Raw genomic sequence first — 16,034 nt, 5'->3', positions numbered from 1 at the left:
CCAGTTACTACAGCATGACCTGTCACAGTCTGCTTTAACAGAAACTTCCTTCCTTGAGATAAACAAAGCCATGATGAGGCCTTCCCTAAGTGGAAGGTCCTTGATAAGTTTCATTTTCTTTTCTCTTTTGTAGAGATGGGGTTTCGCCATATTGCCCAGGCTGGAACTCCAGTGCTCAAGCAATCTGCCCACCTCGGCCTCCCAAAATGCTAGGATTAGAGGCGTAAGCCACCGTGCCTGGCCACAAAATTTTCAAGCTGTTTTTTTTTTTTTTAAGACAGAGTCTCACACCTGTAATCCCAGCACTTTGGGAGGCCGAGGCAGGTGGATCACCTGAGGTCAGGAGCTCGAGAACAGCCTGACCGATATGGTGTTTTTTTCTTTTTTAAAGAAAAGCAATCATATTGCCAGAAGAATCAATGACCCAGCCCTACTGCACGCCGAGTGGTTGCGACAGGCTTAGATACTGTTAGAGGTTTGCTTCTGCTACCAAACCGTTTGCATTCTCCTGGGGACAATGCTCTCCTGATGTGACTCTTATTCTGAATGTAGAACAAAAGGTGGTGGCATATACCTGGTGAGACCCAGGGAGGGCAGGATCAGCACCATGAAGATCAAGAATATGTAGACTTTGGTCATCATGATCTGGTTTTCCCCCGACCTGCAGGAAGTCAAAGGTGAGGACTCGCAGTCCCCCAGATGCTCTAGGTGCCCCCAGTGAGGCCCCTGCCACGTGCCCATTGCCTGAGCAGTTGGGGGGTAGGGTGTGGACAAGGGAGTGGTCAGAGACATCCTTCTTAGGGGCAGGGCCTCGGGGCTCCCACGCACTCACTTGGTCCAGTGAGACTCCAGCAGTGTAGAGTAGTAGACAATGGAGGGCAGCAGGGCCGAGAAGGACCAGAGCAGGAGGGTGGGGAAGAACTGGCTGATGATCGGGTTCTAGGAGAAAGGTCCACAACAGAGAGAGTCACAGGGGCCGTGGGCCACGCGGCTCTGAGGCCATGACCTATTGGCATGGTCGCTCAGTGGACTCCCAGGGTAGGAGTTTGTCATCTCTGACCCCAGAACCAACACTGTGCCAGGTACAGAGCTGGTAGTCCATAAATGTTGGCTGAATAATCAGTAACAGCACCTTATATTTGTACAGCTTCTCACAGCACAGCAAAGAAAGCAATTTCACATACAAGTAAACTCCACTTATCTGACTAACCAGATTAAATAACCTTCTCTGCTCCCCATACAAAACCAATGACTGATGCCATGGGAAGACTGAACACTGAAGGCCTGGAGTCCTGGCCGGGGCGGGTGGGGTGGGCGGGGGGTGCCCTGCCTGCTCAGCTCCCACTGGTCCAGCTGCAGCATATCAGGGCTCCACTGTGTGTGTCCACAATCCTGCTGTTTGTTACTGTGATTACATGAGCTGATTGACTTATTACTGTCACTGATTAGATGAACACAGAAATAGAGAGAATTTTCTTTGAAAACTAAGTTGGATACTTTGGAAAGACTTGATAAAAGTCAATTTCTAAAAGAAAAACGCTGTTAATTAGATGACAGTAAATTAACGATAAAAGATCAAGGGATATGCGATCTAGGAAGTTTCTATATTAAGAATGGCTTTGCAAATATCTAAATTCTTCCTTTACTTTAAAGAAACCAACACTGGAATCACAAAACAATGAAATAAGGGTGTGGTTAATGTAGACAAAGGTGCGCTCTCCTCAGCAGATCCATCTTCAAATAGGCCTGTCCTTCTATTAAAAGATTGGCAAAGGAATGCATATTTATAATACCTGCTTTAAATCTTAAACAAAACTGCTGAATTTATACTTAGGTAGTTTAAAACTATCTATGGAGTCAAATAAGAGCTTCAACCACACATCAGCTCATTGATTATCATGACAACAGCCTCGCGCCCTGTATAATAGGGCAGGTGTTTTAACTCCAGTTCTTGGATGAAAAACTGAGGTTCAGAATTCATCAGATAGGGAATGGCAAAGTGAAGACAAGGAGGCCCTCCTGCCCAGTGTGCTTTCCCAGGGAATGATTAACCAAATGCAAAGTGAAATTTGAAAAGAAAAATAATCTAGGGAGATGGTTTGGCAAAGCTAATCGTGAGAAACCAATAGCTTTTTGAGTAGATGCCAGTTGAGTGAGTGAGTGGCTGCTATCTCATTGATTCATCTAAGATTTTTGAAAATCATTCATTACCTATACAGAATAGTTTTTTTGCTTGTTTTTTTGTTTTTTGGTTTTTTGGGTTTTTTTGAGATGGAGTTTCACTCTTGTCGCCCAGGCTGGAGTACAGTGGTGCAATCTCAGCTCACTGCAACCTCCACCTCCCGGTTCAAGTGATTCTCCTGCCTCAGCCTCCTGAGTATCTGGGATTACAAGTGCCCACCAACACGCCCGGCTAATTTTTGTATTTTCAGTAGAGATGGGGTTGTGCCATGTTGGCCAGGCTAGTCTCGAACTCCTGACCTCAGGTGATCTGCCCACCTTAGCCTCCCAAAGTGCTGGGATTACAGGCATGAACTACCGCGCCCGGCACCAGAATAGTTTTATAACAAGGGCATTAGCAACCAAAATGTGAAAGAAATAATTTGTGATCCTGCCACCCCAATCAACGAAGCTCTTTTCCTTCCTTCCTGGCCCCTCCCCGTAGTGTCCATGATAGACATGCCTCACTGGTACATCCCTGCTTCTGTCAGGAGCCCTGCATGGGTGCCACAAAATCTACACAATTTTGAATGGATGCTTAATAGTCTATCAACCTGAATATACCTCATTCAACTCAAATGATCCCTACCATTGAATATTTAGTCTATTACAATATATATGTATCCATGTGTGTGTATATATACATATAATGTGTGTGTGTGTGTATGGCATTACTATAAAGACTTTGTAATAAATGTGGCCATGCCTGCTCAGGGCTTAAAAGCAAGGATGTGAGCTGAGCGACATGACCCCCTGGTTTAGTTCCCCGCACACACCCCACTCCTGTCCCCATTCCTTCCCCACCCACCAAGCCCTCTTCTCACCAGCTGTCCTGGGAGGGGCCTTGCAGAACAGTTACTCACATTCAGCGCGTGGATGGGTTTGGTGACATTAAACTTGTCCATGGTGGACAGGATGATGGAGGGTGTAGTCAGGAAAAACAGCCCCAAGAAGAGGGTGAAGTTGATGCCCAGCCACTGTAGCCACCAGCGGAGGCCCTGGATAGAGAGGTTCTTCCTGCAGGGGGAGAGGGGACACAGGTCTCGAGGCTTGTCTCCCAGTGCTCGTGGCTTAGGTGGGTCAGAAGGTCAGACTTAGGCAGACCAAGAAACTAGCCTGGGGGACAAGTTCTCCGCACTGACCTTCAACTACAGAAAGACCAAATCTTAGGTCCCTGAGAGCTCAGAGGGAACAATTATTCTCTCAGATGTGGCTCCCCAGCTAGAGTCTGGGGGCCAGAACCTATCCAAAGAGATGGCATGAGCACTCAAGCAGGCCAAACAAGGCTCCAGCATGGCATTTATTTTTTCTTTTTTTTTTTTTTTGAGACAGTCTTGCTTAGTCACCCAGGCTAGAGTGCAGTGGTGTGATCTTGGCTCACTGCAACCTCTGCCTCCCAGGTTCAAGCAATTCTCCTGCTCAGCCTTCCATGTAGCTGGGACTACAGGCGTGTACCACCACACCCAGCTAATTTTTTTGTATTTTTAGTACAGACAGGGTTTCACCATGTTACCCAGGGTGGTCTTGAACTCCTGAGCTCAGGCAATCCGCCCGCCTCAGCCTCTCAAAGTGCTAGGATTACAGGTGTGAACCACCACGCCTGGCCCCAGCATGGCATTTCTTAGACACATCTGCAATGCTTTGTGAATAATGACACATTCTTCCCAACGGGGCTGTAGCTGGGGTGCAGGGAAGAGGGAGGCAGGGACAAAGGAGTGAAGGCATAGCTTGCACCTGCCCTGGCCTCTCATCCCAAAGAACAGACCCACAAAGCAATCCCGAGTTTAGGAAGCCCTGTGAACCAAAGAGCAAAACTGTCAGAGGCAGAACTAGAACCGAGCAGAGAGGAGCACTTCAAGCTCATTCTGTGCAAGGAGCTGAGGCAAGGCTGGACAGGCAGCTGCGCTGGGGCTTGCGCAGGGTGCCCTCACCCTCAGCACAGCACTGGAGGCTCACCAGGGCCCCCATGGACACAGCTCAGCTCCCCAGCACGGCCCCAGGCTGACACTGGACCTTAGTAAGGCTGTACAAGCTGCATGTGGCTACTGAGCATTTGAAATGTGGCTGGTGTGAATTGAGAGGTGCTAGAAGTGTAAAATACACACCAGATATTGAAGACTAAGTGTGAAAAAGAGAATGTAAAACATCTCACATTTTTCAAAAATTGATTGAATGTTGAAATAACAGTTTGGATATATTGGGCGAGATAAATTATTAAAATTAATTTCAACTGTTTCTTTTTACTTTTTTAGCATGGCTATTAGGAAATTTAAAATTACACACAGAACTGGCATTATATTCCTGCTGGGTAGCACTTGAATGCTAGGGAGGAACACTGGAGGGAAGGGCTGGGCAGATACCCCAGTTGGGCCACACTGAGCACATCACAGCATCGCGGCCCACAGAATCGCAGATGTGTGGAGATCTCCACTGACTGCCAGGTCACACCTGTGCTCCAGGTGATGGGCAGCTCCCACCAGGAACCCAGGCCTCTCTCCCACCTCTCCTTGGTCTAGGAGCTCACCAGCAGATGTCCTCAGGGTCAGCGGCAAAGGTGACTGTCCACTTGGAGGTATAGAGCTCCCTGCTATGGGAGGACGGCTGGGGCTCACCTTTGCACTGAAGGCTCTGACACTTGCAGGCGTTGAAATCTTTCAGGATGCTGCAAGGAAATGTAGAAACAGCCAGGCCCAGGCTACTCAGGTTACTATGCACACATGTGGCAAGTGGGGACTGAGTAGGACTGGGAGGCAGTGGCACAGGACCTTTGCTTTGTTGTGATTAGTGTATTATGAGTAATGCTATGTAAGAGGCGCCACGCTAGCACACTGTGTGGAGAATTTTAATTCTCGCAACCACCAGCAAGAAAGGGAGTACTATTCCCATTTTACAGATAAGGAAACTGAGGGCAACACACTGCTCTTCCATAGGGCCATCCCCCTCCACCCTGCCTGTTAAAGCTGGAGCTCTGATCAATGCTACTGCCAGGCAGTGGCTCACCTTTTCATTCTGTCACTTTTACCCCAGGCCCAAGGGTAGCAATAGACCACGTTACACACTGCCTGTTCCCAAGCTTCCCTCCTCAGGGCTCCCACCTCGACCCTAACCATCTCAACAGGTCACAGCTTTTCCTCCTTTAACCTCCCATAAGGAGCCCAGCAGCCCCTCTACTCCTGCTTCAGATGCTTTCCCCTTTCCTCCTGCCCCAGCGCCTGCAGGGAGGCAGGAAGTCCTGTGTGGGTCCATTCCTAGTGTCACAATGCCTGGGGCAGGGAAGGCAGGGGGAGGGCCAGTGGCTGGACACCTTTCGGCACCCCTCTCCCGACCCACCCTGTGCTGCTCCTAAGGCGAGATGACACTGAGACCACAGGCATGAGAGCCTAGAGTCCCGTGCCAAGGGCCACTGTGAAAAGCCACTCCCCAGGGTCAAGCTCCCCACTGCAGTGAGCGCCCCAGCATGCCCCAGGGGTCTTCCCCACAGCTTTGCATTTGTGGGAAGGTGGGGAGCCACACAGAAGGATCTGTGGCCCAGATCAGATGCCCCAGAGCATCTCCCCTGGGGCAAGGCTGGCACATGAAGCCAACAGGATGGGTCCAGGGCAGCAGGGAAGAGCCTGGCAGTGGGGCCAGGCCACATCGGCTCGAGGGGGTCAGCCAGAATCACCCACGCCGTGGCTGCTGCCCACACCCCCACTGCCTGTCACACAAACATGGGCTGGGCTGGCTGAAAGTGAGTGTGGGTAGCTGAGGGAGGAGAAGGAAACACCACAGATAAATCTCAGAGATGGTGGGTCAGCAGTACCATCTCTACCCGAGAGGGACAGTGAGTTATCTGGAGGGGAACAGGGAGTCAGCCAAGAAGGGGTCTCGGATGTGCCCACACTCACTAGGTGGCCATGGACTTCTCCTGGAAGGTGACGAAGGCCATTCCCAGGGGCTGGTCCTGGACGTGGCGTTCTTCCTCTGTGATCCTCTCCAGCAGCCTATCCTTCATCCGTGTGTAGTAAGAGATGGCGTCTTCCTGCCAGAAGACACATCCCATTGGGATGACGTGGCCCCATGCAGGTGTCTGGGGCACCCCGATGCCAATGCCTGTGCTCCCAGCCGGGGAGCGGGACCCTTACCCACTCACAGCCCTGCACTTCGCAGCAGCAAAACTGGCCACAGGGCTTGGGGTTGATGAGGGTCCGCTGGCCTGTCTTCACCTGCAGGTTTGTGTAATAGGTCAGGCTCTTCTCAGTCTTCTTTCTGTGGGGGTGGGAGCGGGGGCACAAACTTCAGATTCAGAATCCTGTGGCAGGGACCCCCACACCCACATTTCAACCATCCGTCGCCAGGGGAGAAGGAGGAGTCCAGGGCCTCCCTCCTCCCTTCCTAGCTGGGGGATGCGAGGCCAGCAAGGAAGGAGTCGGCATCTTGCAAGGCCCGCCTGCCACTCACCTCTCCTTGCACAGGTAGATCAGTTTGGCCACGTTGTAGCACAGCTGGACATCAACCACCTCACACGTGGGATACGCGTCCCTGTGGCCAGGGAGAAGAGGAGGCAAAAGACACCGTTGGAAAAGAAAACACCCCAAGCAGGAGACATGCCCACGGATCCAAGGGAAAGGATGGCAGAGTGATCTCGCTGCTGGTTTCTGTGCCAGCGGAGACCTCTCTTCTCTTTGTCTTTTATCCTCCAAAAGGGGGAAATTTTGAAATTTGATACAAAGAGGGCTTTTGTTTTGCTTAGAGACAGGGTCTCACTCTGTCACCCAGGCTGCAGTACGGTGGTGCAATCATGGCTCACTGCAGCCTCAACCTTCTGGGCTCAATCAGTCCTCCCACCTCAGCCTCCCGAGTAGCTGGGGCTACAGGCACATGCCACCAGGCTGATTTTTATTTTTTGTAGAGACGGGGTCTCGCTATGTTGCCCAGGCTGATTTCGAACTCCTGGCCTCAAGTACTCCTCCTGTCTCACCCTCCCAAAGTGCTGGGATTATAGGTGTGAGTCACCGCACCCCACTAGCCTTTTTTAGTAGTATGAAGCTAACTGCCTGAAACTGAAAAGTTTATACCCACTTGGCTTGGAATCAGCTGGCACTTCTCCTGGGGAAAAATGAACACATCACTATCCCCTCTAAAGACCCAAAGGAATAGATCTATTGTTTGTGTTAGGTCAGTATCTACCTTGAGCCATCACTGAAATCCTATTCAGGTAGCCTTTTTTAAGGTCACAGACCTTTCAGAGGGTCTAATGAAAGCAAAGGACCCTCAGACCAGAAAATGTCTACACACATAATAACAACCAGCAAGGCCAGGTGCGGTGGCTCATGCCTGTAATCCCAGCACTTTGGGAGGCTGAGGCGGGTGGATCACTTGAGGTCAGGAGTTTGAGACCAGCCTGGCCAATGTGGTGAAACCCTGTCTCTACTAAAAATACAAAAATCAGCCAAGTAAGGTGGCACACACCTGTAATCCAGCTACTCGGGAGGCTGGGGCATGAGAATCACTTGAACCTGGGAGGCGGAGGTTGCAGTGAGCAAGATTGCCCCACTGCACTCCAGCCTGGGCAACAGAGTGAGACTGCATCTCAAAAAAAAAAAAAGAACCAGCAAAATACATACTCACTATTGACGAGGTATTGTTACATGTATTGATTTATTTAATCCTCATCATAACCTGTGAGGTTTTGTCCCCATTTTACAGATAAGTAAACTGAGGCCGACAGAGGTAAGTGGCTTGTGCCCAAGATCACACAGCTAGTGAGTGTCTGAGCCAGGAGGTGAATACAGGCAACCTGGCTCCAAGGTCAATGCTCATGGCCACCATGCAATACCCCCTCACCATACACGCAAAATTATACATACAATTCCAGGGGATTCCAGAACCACGTAAATCCCCACCTACCACCTGCCAGGCACTGTTCTAGGTGCTGGTAACAGGGCCTGGATGTGCTTACATTTTAGTAAGAGAGAGAGCCCATAGGTATGTCAATCATGAAATTAAACAGTAGGACAATTTCTGGTCTCAGTAAGAGCTGTGAGGAAGAAAACTGCAATTTAAGCATCCCTGCTTGCAAGGCAAATTCATACATCAATCCCCACGGATTGCAACAGCATTCACTAAAAAGGCCTCCTAAAACAGGGGAAAGCATGAGTCATGCAATGTTTGTATGAGAATGAGGGGACTTTTTTTTTCTCTTTAAAGTTATACATTAAGTGGAATTACTGTTTCCAGGTGTTGCCTAGCAGGCAACTTTGAGGAGTTGCTTCAAGGAAATACAGAAAAATGATTCTGGTATTGAGTATTTACATATTAGTAAATATTTCTAAAATACTTAGAGTTTCCGAAGAAGTTTTTCAAATTTTAAACATTCAGTTTATGATTCTGTCTAGTAATTTGCTTAGCAAGTGCTTTCTTCACAAATAGTGCAAAGTTAAAGTGTAGCCAACTCCTAGTCCATGCAACAAATTAGTGGCTGCTGTATTGATAAGGATCGAAGAGAGGCTGGGCATGGTGGCTCACGCCTGTAATCCCAGCACTTTGGGAGGGCAAGGCAGGAGGATCACTTGAGCCCAGCAATTCGAGACCAGCCTGGGCAGCATAGCAAGACTCTATCTCCACAAAAAATTTAAAAATTAGCTGGGTGTGGTGGCATGTGTCTGCAGTCCCAGCTACTTGGGAGGCTGAGGCAGGAAGAGGCCTTGAGTCCAGGAGTTGAGGCTGCAGTAAGCTATTATTGCACTACTGCACTCTAGCCTGGGCAACAGAGCAAGACCCTGTCTCTAAAAAAATAAGATAATAAAAAAAGGAATGAAGAAAGAATAAAATGTCAGCTCCTAAGCCCAGTCTTCAGGTCCTCCAGCACGGGGTCCTGGGGGCCTTCCCGGCCTGCTTGCCCTGCCCTCCGCACCCCACCACCACCTTTCCTGATGCTCTGGGCCTTCCCCTGCATCCCTGGCTGCACACGTAATCTCCTCACAGGAAAGCCTTTCCTCCAGCCTCCATCTGCAGGAATTGGTGGTGCAGATACTCAAAGGGAGCTGCTGGAAAGGAGGTTCTACCAGTGAGAGCCTGGACTCAGACACAGTGCTCACTCAACAGACACCTGCTGAGTGGATGGACAAACCAACAAACGCAGAGATGGCCCCGAGGTCCTTCCACCTGTGAGACCCTAGCCCTGTGGGTCCATACAAATGCTCAGCTCACGTCTCTCTTAATCTGCAAAGGTGATGCTAAGAACCCCAGGGTCAACAATTTTTCCCCCCGTATGCTCTCAGGACGTTTATTTGCACCTACACCCTGCTCTGTGCTCTGGACACTGCACAGGCTGCTTGAAGAGGATAGGCCACCAGGGCGCTATTCATTGCACAGCACCAGCAGGGCTGGCACACGGGAGCCACTCCACACACGTGTGGCAGGGCCAGGTCCTTCTCAGATCTGGATACCCAAGCGAGAGGCAGAAGGCGCTCACCTAAGGTGCTTGCCCTGCGGGTGGGGCGTGCTGGTCCTACGTGGAGGGGGCTCAGCTCCCCTCCCACCCCGCCTGCTTACCGGAAGTGGCTCTCCACAGTCTCCTTCCTGGCATCTCTGGGGAGTCCTGTGATGAACAAGGTCCGCCTCACCTGTCCGGGAAACACAGCAGGGAGAGAAGTCACCCACGAGCCAGTGTGCCGGTATGCTCAAGTTTCCTACCCAACTCCAGCCTCTGGAGAGTAAACAACAGGAAATCGGAAGGCTCCAGTTTTCTCCTTCTGTGGCCGGGGGAGCCCCAAAGCATGTCAATTACACAGCATCTTCTTCCAGGCTGTACAAAGAATCCACTTCCAAAGCAACTCTATGAGCCTTCTTTGCATGGCAGGAGACTGAGAAAGAGGGGAAGTGACTCAAATGCGGTCACACAGCAGATCAGAAGAGGACCCAGGCCTGGAACCAAGCCATAGAAGCTCCCCTCCCCTGTGAAGCTGTGGGTGGCAAAGAGAAAGGGCTGCTCTCAACCCAAACTTCTTCACTTAGCACCGGTAACTGTCCAAATCTTGAAACAATCCACCAGGAAATTGTTTTTTAAAGATGATGCCAAGTTTGAGCAAGAATAACCAAGCCGGGCTCCTGAGGCCCTCCCAGAGCTCACTGCGGTCAGGGCCTGCGGCAGAGCCTGGGAGGCCCTTCCACTCCGACTCCCACCTGAGTCCCTCTCAGCACATGTCCCCAAGCCCCGCCTCACTCACCAGGTTCTCCTCTTTGTACTTAATGGACTGAGTGTGGTGCCGCATGAAACCCACGGTGAGGAAGAGGTAAATGACGGCAAAGATGGTGTGCAGCCAAAGGAGGTCATTGCTGAGGGGGAAACCGCCTGCCATCAGGGCTGGGATCCCAGGCAGGGAGCTGGGGGTGCAGAGCTGGGGCCTGGTTACCCTCAATGGGCACTGAACTGAGGACCAACAGCTTCATCGCAAGAGATGCCTCCCACAGAGGCTGTGTGGCCAACGCCCCTCAGCCCACAGTGAATACTTCAGAGGGGTCCTTGTCCCTGTCCTGACAAATGAACTCCAGATCCACAGGACCCTCCGTGTTTCTTAAAACCCTGGCAAAACAGTGCCTGCCTGTGGCGTGTTCATGCCCACAGCTCAACAACACACTAGCTGCAAGGCGCCTTCAGATACCAGCCAGCCCCCTTTGGAGTACCTCTGGCCTGCCCCGGGCTCCCGATCTGCCTTCTCCTTGGTCTTACCCATCGGCACCTATCCCCACGGGCTCCATACTCACTCAGTCTGTAGGTTTGCTATTGTCGTCCTCCCAAAACTGTAGGGGTCTTTGTCTGCAGAGAAGCACAGATACTTAGTTCCAGGGTCATGTGGGGAAGCAGGAGGGGGCGTAACCAATCAGCCTTGGTTTGTGGAGCTCTGGGGAGGAAGAGCATGTCTGGACCAGCAGGAAGACAACGTCTGACTAGTCTTTCCAGAGCTACACCATCAAGGCCTCTGCTTGAAACCAAAATGCTCCCTGATAACTTCTCAACCTTCCATTGCAGGTAAAGGCAAAATGTGAATTCATTTTGTTTTGAGAAAACTAAAAACATCCTATGTTGTTAGAAAACCAACGTTGGGAACCACTGGGTATCCTTAGTGGATTCATGGTGGCATTTTGGAAGGTGGATTCTTGCAGTTGCCCTTAGGTATAATGCCACACCCTGATTTTAATTAAGGATCATGGATATCTTCTGGGTCCATTAATTGTGACCTCCTAATTTGAGGGCAGGAAAGTATAAAAGACTCTGACAGCCCCTGATTCTGTAAATCTTGGGGGGCTTTTTTCCCTATTTAAATAAAACCAGACATTAATATTGGGGCCCCAGTTTTAGCCTAGGTTTGCTGCAGATCTTTAATCAGATGGAAATGTTCAGAGTCACCCTGAGACCATCTTACATCTGAATTGGGGCATGACTCCTGGGGTTCTGGTCTACCACAGTGAGCCCTTTCCCTAGGACTGCCACTCTGCCCCCATTACAACATAGACAAGGGCGAGGAGGGTCATTACCCAGCAAGTCCCCTGAGAGGTTGACGGGCAGGATGACACACAGGGACAAAATGCTGACCACCACCAGCAGGAAGATGATGTGCCTCTGGAAGGACAGGTAGTGGATGGCGTCCTCCCCACACCATTCCAGGATCTGGTCATCACTGGCCAAGACACAGAGGAATCTTAATGAGCAGTGGAACAGGCCTCGGGGCTCTGCGTGAAGTGTCTCATATCATCCTCACCACACTCTCATGAGATGGTTCGATTGTTATCCCCACATTTTTGTTCACATATGAGGAAATAAAGGCACAGGAAATTTGCATAACTTTAAGGATCTCACATGATATAACTTCTAGAGCCTACCATCTTAGCCCCTGTACCATACTCGAGGTAAAGGAATACCAGCATTCCATCTGATGTTGCTAGAAACATTTGTGCCCAAGTTACGTGTGTGGGAAAGGTACGTAAATACAGTCATCTCACAGCCCTGTCCTGCTTCTAAGGAATCACATTCAGAATAAAGTTAGGGCTGGGTGCAGTGGCTCACACCTGTAATCCCAGCACTTTGGGAGGCTGAGGCAGGTGGATCACCTGAAGTCAGGAGTTCGAGACCAGCGTGGCCAACATGGTGAAACTCTGTCTCTACTAAAAATATAAAAAAAAATTAGCCAAGTGTGGTGGTGCATGCCTATAATCCCAGCAACTCGGGAGGCAGGAGAATTGCTTGAACCTGGGAGGTGAAGCTTGCAGTGAGCCGAGATCCTGCTACTGCACCCCAGCCTGGGTGAAAGAGTGAGACTCCATCTCAAAAAAGAAAAAAAAAAAAAAAAAGAATAAAGTGGGGAATATTGCCCAGGCCCCAGGCTCTCACCTGTTTTCTGTCTCCCCCTCAGGTGGAGACCTGAGGTGGAGCCAAGAGTCCCAGTCCATCCCTACCACCCTGGCCTCCTCCCTGTGTCCCCAGAGATGGGGAGGTGACTTGTTCCACCCTTTCCCACCCTTGGAGTGCTACACTTGGAGGCTCTGGGTCCACTGGGGACTCAGAAAATTCCAAGTTCACACAAGCCAGACTTCTGTGCTACAGAGGGAGAAGGGGCAGGGCACTCTGCTCTTTCCCACTCCCCGAAGGCGAAGGCGCTGCTTCTAGGCTGGGAAAGCAGTGCTTTGGGAAGAACTCAGCGGGGGCAAGGGCTGCATCACAATAAGGTAGATCTGAAAGATGTCAGCATGGGCTTTGCGGTCAGACCACAATGTAATCCAGCGCAGCCGCCTCTACCTGAGAGCAGGTCACATGGCTTACCTGCCTCTGACCTCGAGCAAGGAAACTGCCCACTGCCTACCTCATCGGCTTAGCAGGTACTCAAGAGATAATAAGAATCAAACACCTAGTGCTGTACGTGGTATCAGCAGATGCTCAGAAATATGCCTGTTCATATGAGTCCTGATTACTATTTATCCAGAGGACAAAGCTTTGCAATTAACTACATTGTTCTCATTTCTAAATAAACTAACTCGCCTCCTGCTTCCTCCTGTTCCAGACCAGAGTTGACTGTCTCCCGCCAGTTCCCCTGGGAACAACTCCTACCAAACCGAACATTTACAACACGCTCTCACATGTATTCATTCCTTTGAATTAGGCTGAGCATATGTTATCCTCAGCCTCCTTTTACAGTTGGGGAAACTGAGGCCCAGAACATTTCATCCTATAACCACCACATTTCATCATATAACCACATTTCATTAATGCTAATATGTCATTTTCATATTTCTTTTCTTTTTTGAGACAGAGTTTTGCTCTTTCACGCAGGCTGGAGTGCAGTGGGGTGATCTTGGCTCACTGCAACCTCCGCCTTCCGCTTTCAGGCAATTCTCCTGCCTCAGCCTCCCAAGTAGCTGGGATTACAGGCACTTGCCACAAGCCCAGCTAATTTTTGTATTTTTAGTAGAGATGGAGTTTCACCATGTTGGCCAGGCTGGTCTTGAACTCCTGACCTCATGATCTGCCTGCCTCAGCCTCCCAAAGTGTTGGGATTACAGGCGTCAGCCACCACAGCCGGCCATATTTCAACTCCTCTGAAATGAGGTGTACGCTATCGTTATATTTGATGGTAGCTTAGCTGGAAACATTTTCTTGTTCTTAGTGCTATATAAAATAACATGCATCTGGGCCGGGCGCGGTGGCTCATGCCTGTAATCCCAGCACTTTGGGAGGCCGAGGCAGGCAGATCACCTGAGGTCGGGAGTTCGAGATCAGCCTGAGCAACATGGAGAAACCCCGTCTCTACTAAAAATACAAAAAAATTATCCGGGCATGGTGGCACATGCCTGTAATCTCAGCTACTCTGGAGGCTTACACAGCAGAATCGCTTGAACCCGGGAGGCGGAGGTTGCAGTGAGCCGAGATCGTGCCATTGCACTCCAGCCTGGGCGACAAGAGCGAAACTCGGTCTCAAAAAAAAAATAATAATAATAACATGCATCTTACAACAATAACTTCTTAGATTCAATAGAATATGGCAGCAGGTGAGAACCAAGACTCACATCAGTCCCCGCCTCCTGGCTCCCTCCACCACATGAGAGGTAACTAACTGGCTCTTAATCACCTTTAATAATCTTTTAGATTTCTCTCCATGGGCCCCGTTGAAAAAAAGAAAACTTGTAACCAAATGAATTGAATGTATTGTATTTCTTCACTTTTCACTAATTCAAAGACATGCAAACCTGCCTAGGAGAGCTTCCATTGACATCTAATTGGTGTTAAATATTAAATTGAATAATTAAAGCAAAAAAATGGCTTTAATTAGTTTGTGCAGTATTATGAGAGATGAACATATGATTTCCACTGAATATGTTGAAATAAATAAAGTACACCTCTATCTTCAAGAACTCTTGGGATCCAGCTCAATTTGGGAAGCCCCAGGCTCCAGCAGGGACTGTGTGCCCTCCAGCATGGAGGCTCCAATCCTACAGGCCTCCTTCCTCTGCTCCTGACCCCAGGGGCTGTCTGGCCACCTTGATTCTCAGCCCTCACATGCTGCTTTGGACATTAACTAAAAAGTATCTAAGAGACTCCATCTTAAGATCAAGCATCTTGGCTCGTGCCTCTTGACTGGCCAAACACCCAAAAAAACCAGCCCAAAGGCCCCCCAGCAGCTGCCCCCTGGTGTACTCACTGCAGGCGGAAGATGGCAGTCAGCCAGGGACAGCATCCCTGGAAATGGAGAGAACAGGGATTAGCTTCCAACATCTGTGTCTTTGAGAGGCAGATGTAATCATTGTCTTTGACATTAAATAACCATTTAACCTCCTGTTGTATAAAAAACAGTGCTTTTATCCCATATTCAGCAAGCATGAGCCCAGTACTTCACAATATACACCACATGGCTGGAATTCCTGCTAAAATCTCCTGACAACTTCGTGGTCAAATCACAAAACTTAGATCAAAAGCTGATGAAAGCTCAGGGCAGCTCTGGGCAAAGTGATGTGGGCTGCTGTTTGATTGTTTACAATCACTGACCAAGAGGTGAAGCAAATGAGAGTAAACAAGCCTAATGGATTGGACGGTCCGCTGGAGTGGGTGTTAGGGGGAAAGGGTGTCTGTAGGTTTTATTGTCCTTCGCATCTCTTAAACTTAATACCCCTAAAGCTGGGCTGTTATCCAGCTAGGAAAGACAAATATTTGTTCAATAATTCATTCAACAATGACTAAACACCTACTAGGCATCAGGCGCTGGGGAACAGGGCTGGAGAAGGCAGGGCTCCTGCCCACATCTGGCTCATAATCCAGCCAGCAAGTCCATAATTAACTGTCATACAAAGCCACAGATGTAAGAGAGAGAAGTGCTGGGGAAGCCCAAGGGATTCCGTACCCCTTCCCGCCTGCAAGTTCATCCAGTCTCAAGATCCCGGGTCATCCAGCTGCCATCTCTTCTGTGGTATGTCCCAAGTTCAGGTGCCTTCGTCGATGCAGAAAAGCACTTTCTCCAGCACTTGCCACTCAAGATCTGCCCTGCTCCCTCCCCAAAACCATGATTGCCAATCCCCACCCCCTGGCCATGACCACAACTGTGCCTTAGATACCAACCAGCTCATTTTCAAAGTCTTGTTGACCTGAGGAGGAAGTCGATGACAATCTCTGAAATCTGGACTCGCTAGAGACACAAAAAGAAAAAAAATGACAGATAATTCTTAAAAAAAAGAAAAGCCAAGCCGGGCGCGGTGGCTCACGCTTGTAATCCCAGCACTTTGGGAGGCCGAGGTGGGCGGATCACGAGGTCAGGAGATGGAGACCACGGTGAAACCCCGTCTCTACT

At 49.8% G+C, this 16,034-nt stretch overlaps 1 protein-coding gene across 2 annotated transcripts in view; it reads right to left on the bottom strand.

Moving 5' to 3' along the window:
• The window catches only part of TMEM63A (transmembrane protein 63A), a 37,246-nt gene that overhangs the window by 10,719 nt on the left and 10,493 nt on the right, over positions 1-16,034 (bottom strand). For both annotated transcript variants that reach the window (XM_030812805.1, XM_030812806.1), the window contains exons 4-16: positions 15,806-15,872; positions 14,895-14,932; positions 11,740-11,882; positions 10,969-11,020; positions 10,431-10,539; positions 9,757-9,827; positions 6,661-6,741; positions 6,345-6,468; positions 6,108-6,241; positions 4,745-4,882; positions 3,084-3,237; positions 833-939; positions 575-661 (exon numbers count right to left, since the gene is read on the bottom strand). In XM_030812805.1, the coding sequence (XP_030668665.1) occupies positions 575-661; positions 833-939; positions 3,084-3,237; positions 4,745-4,882; positions 6,108-6,241; positions 6,345-6,468; positions 6,661-6,741; positions 9,757-9,827; positions 10,431-10,539; positions 10,969-11,020; positions 11,740-11,882; positions 14,895-14,932; positions 15,806-15,872 (1,305 nt within the window). The remainder of the gene's footprint in view (positions 1-574; positions 662-832; positions 940-3,083; positions 3,238-4,744; positions 4,883-6,107; positions 6,242-6,344; positions 6,469-6,660; positions 6,742-9,756; positions 9,828-10,430; positions 10,540-10,968; positions 11,021-11,739; positions 11,883-14,894; positions 14,933-15,805; positions 15,873-16,034) is intronic.

The sequence above is a fragment of the Nomascus leucogenys genome, chromosome 5 (assembly GCF_006542625.1).
Source record: "Nomascus leucogenys isolate Asia chromosome 5, Asia_NLE_v1, whole genome shotgun sequence".
Lineage (NCBI taxonomy): Eukaryota > Metazoa > Chordata > Mammalia > Primates > Hylobatidae > Nomascus > Nomascus leucogenys.
This window is presented reverse-complemented; position numbering and strand designations above follow the sequence as displayed.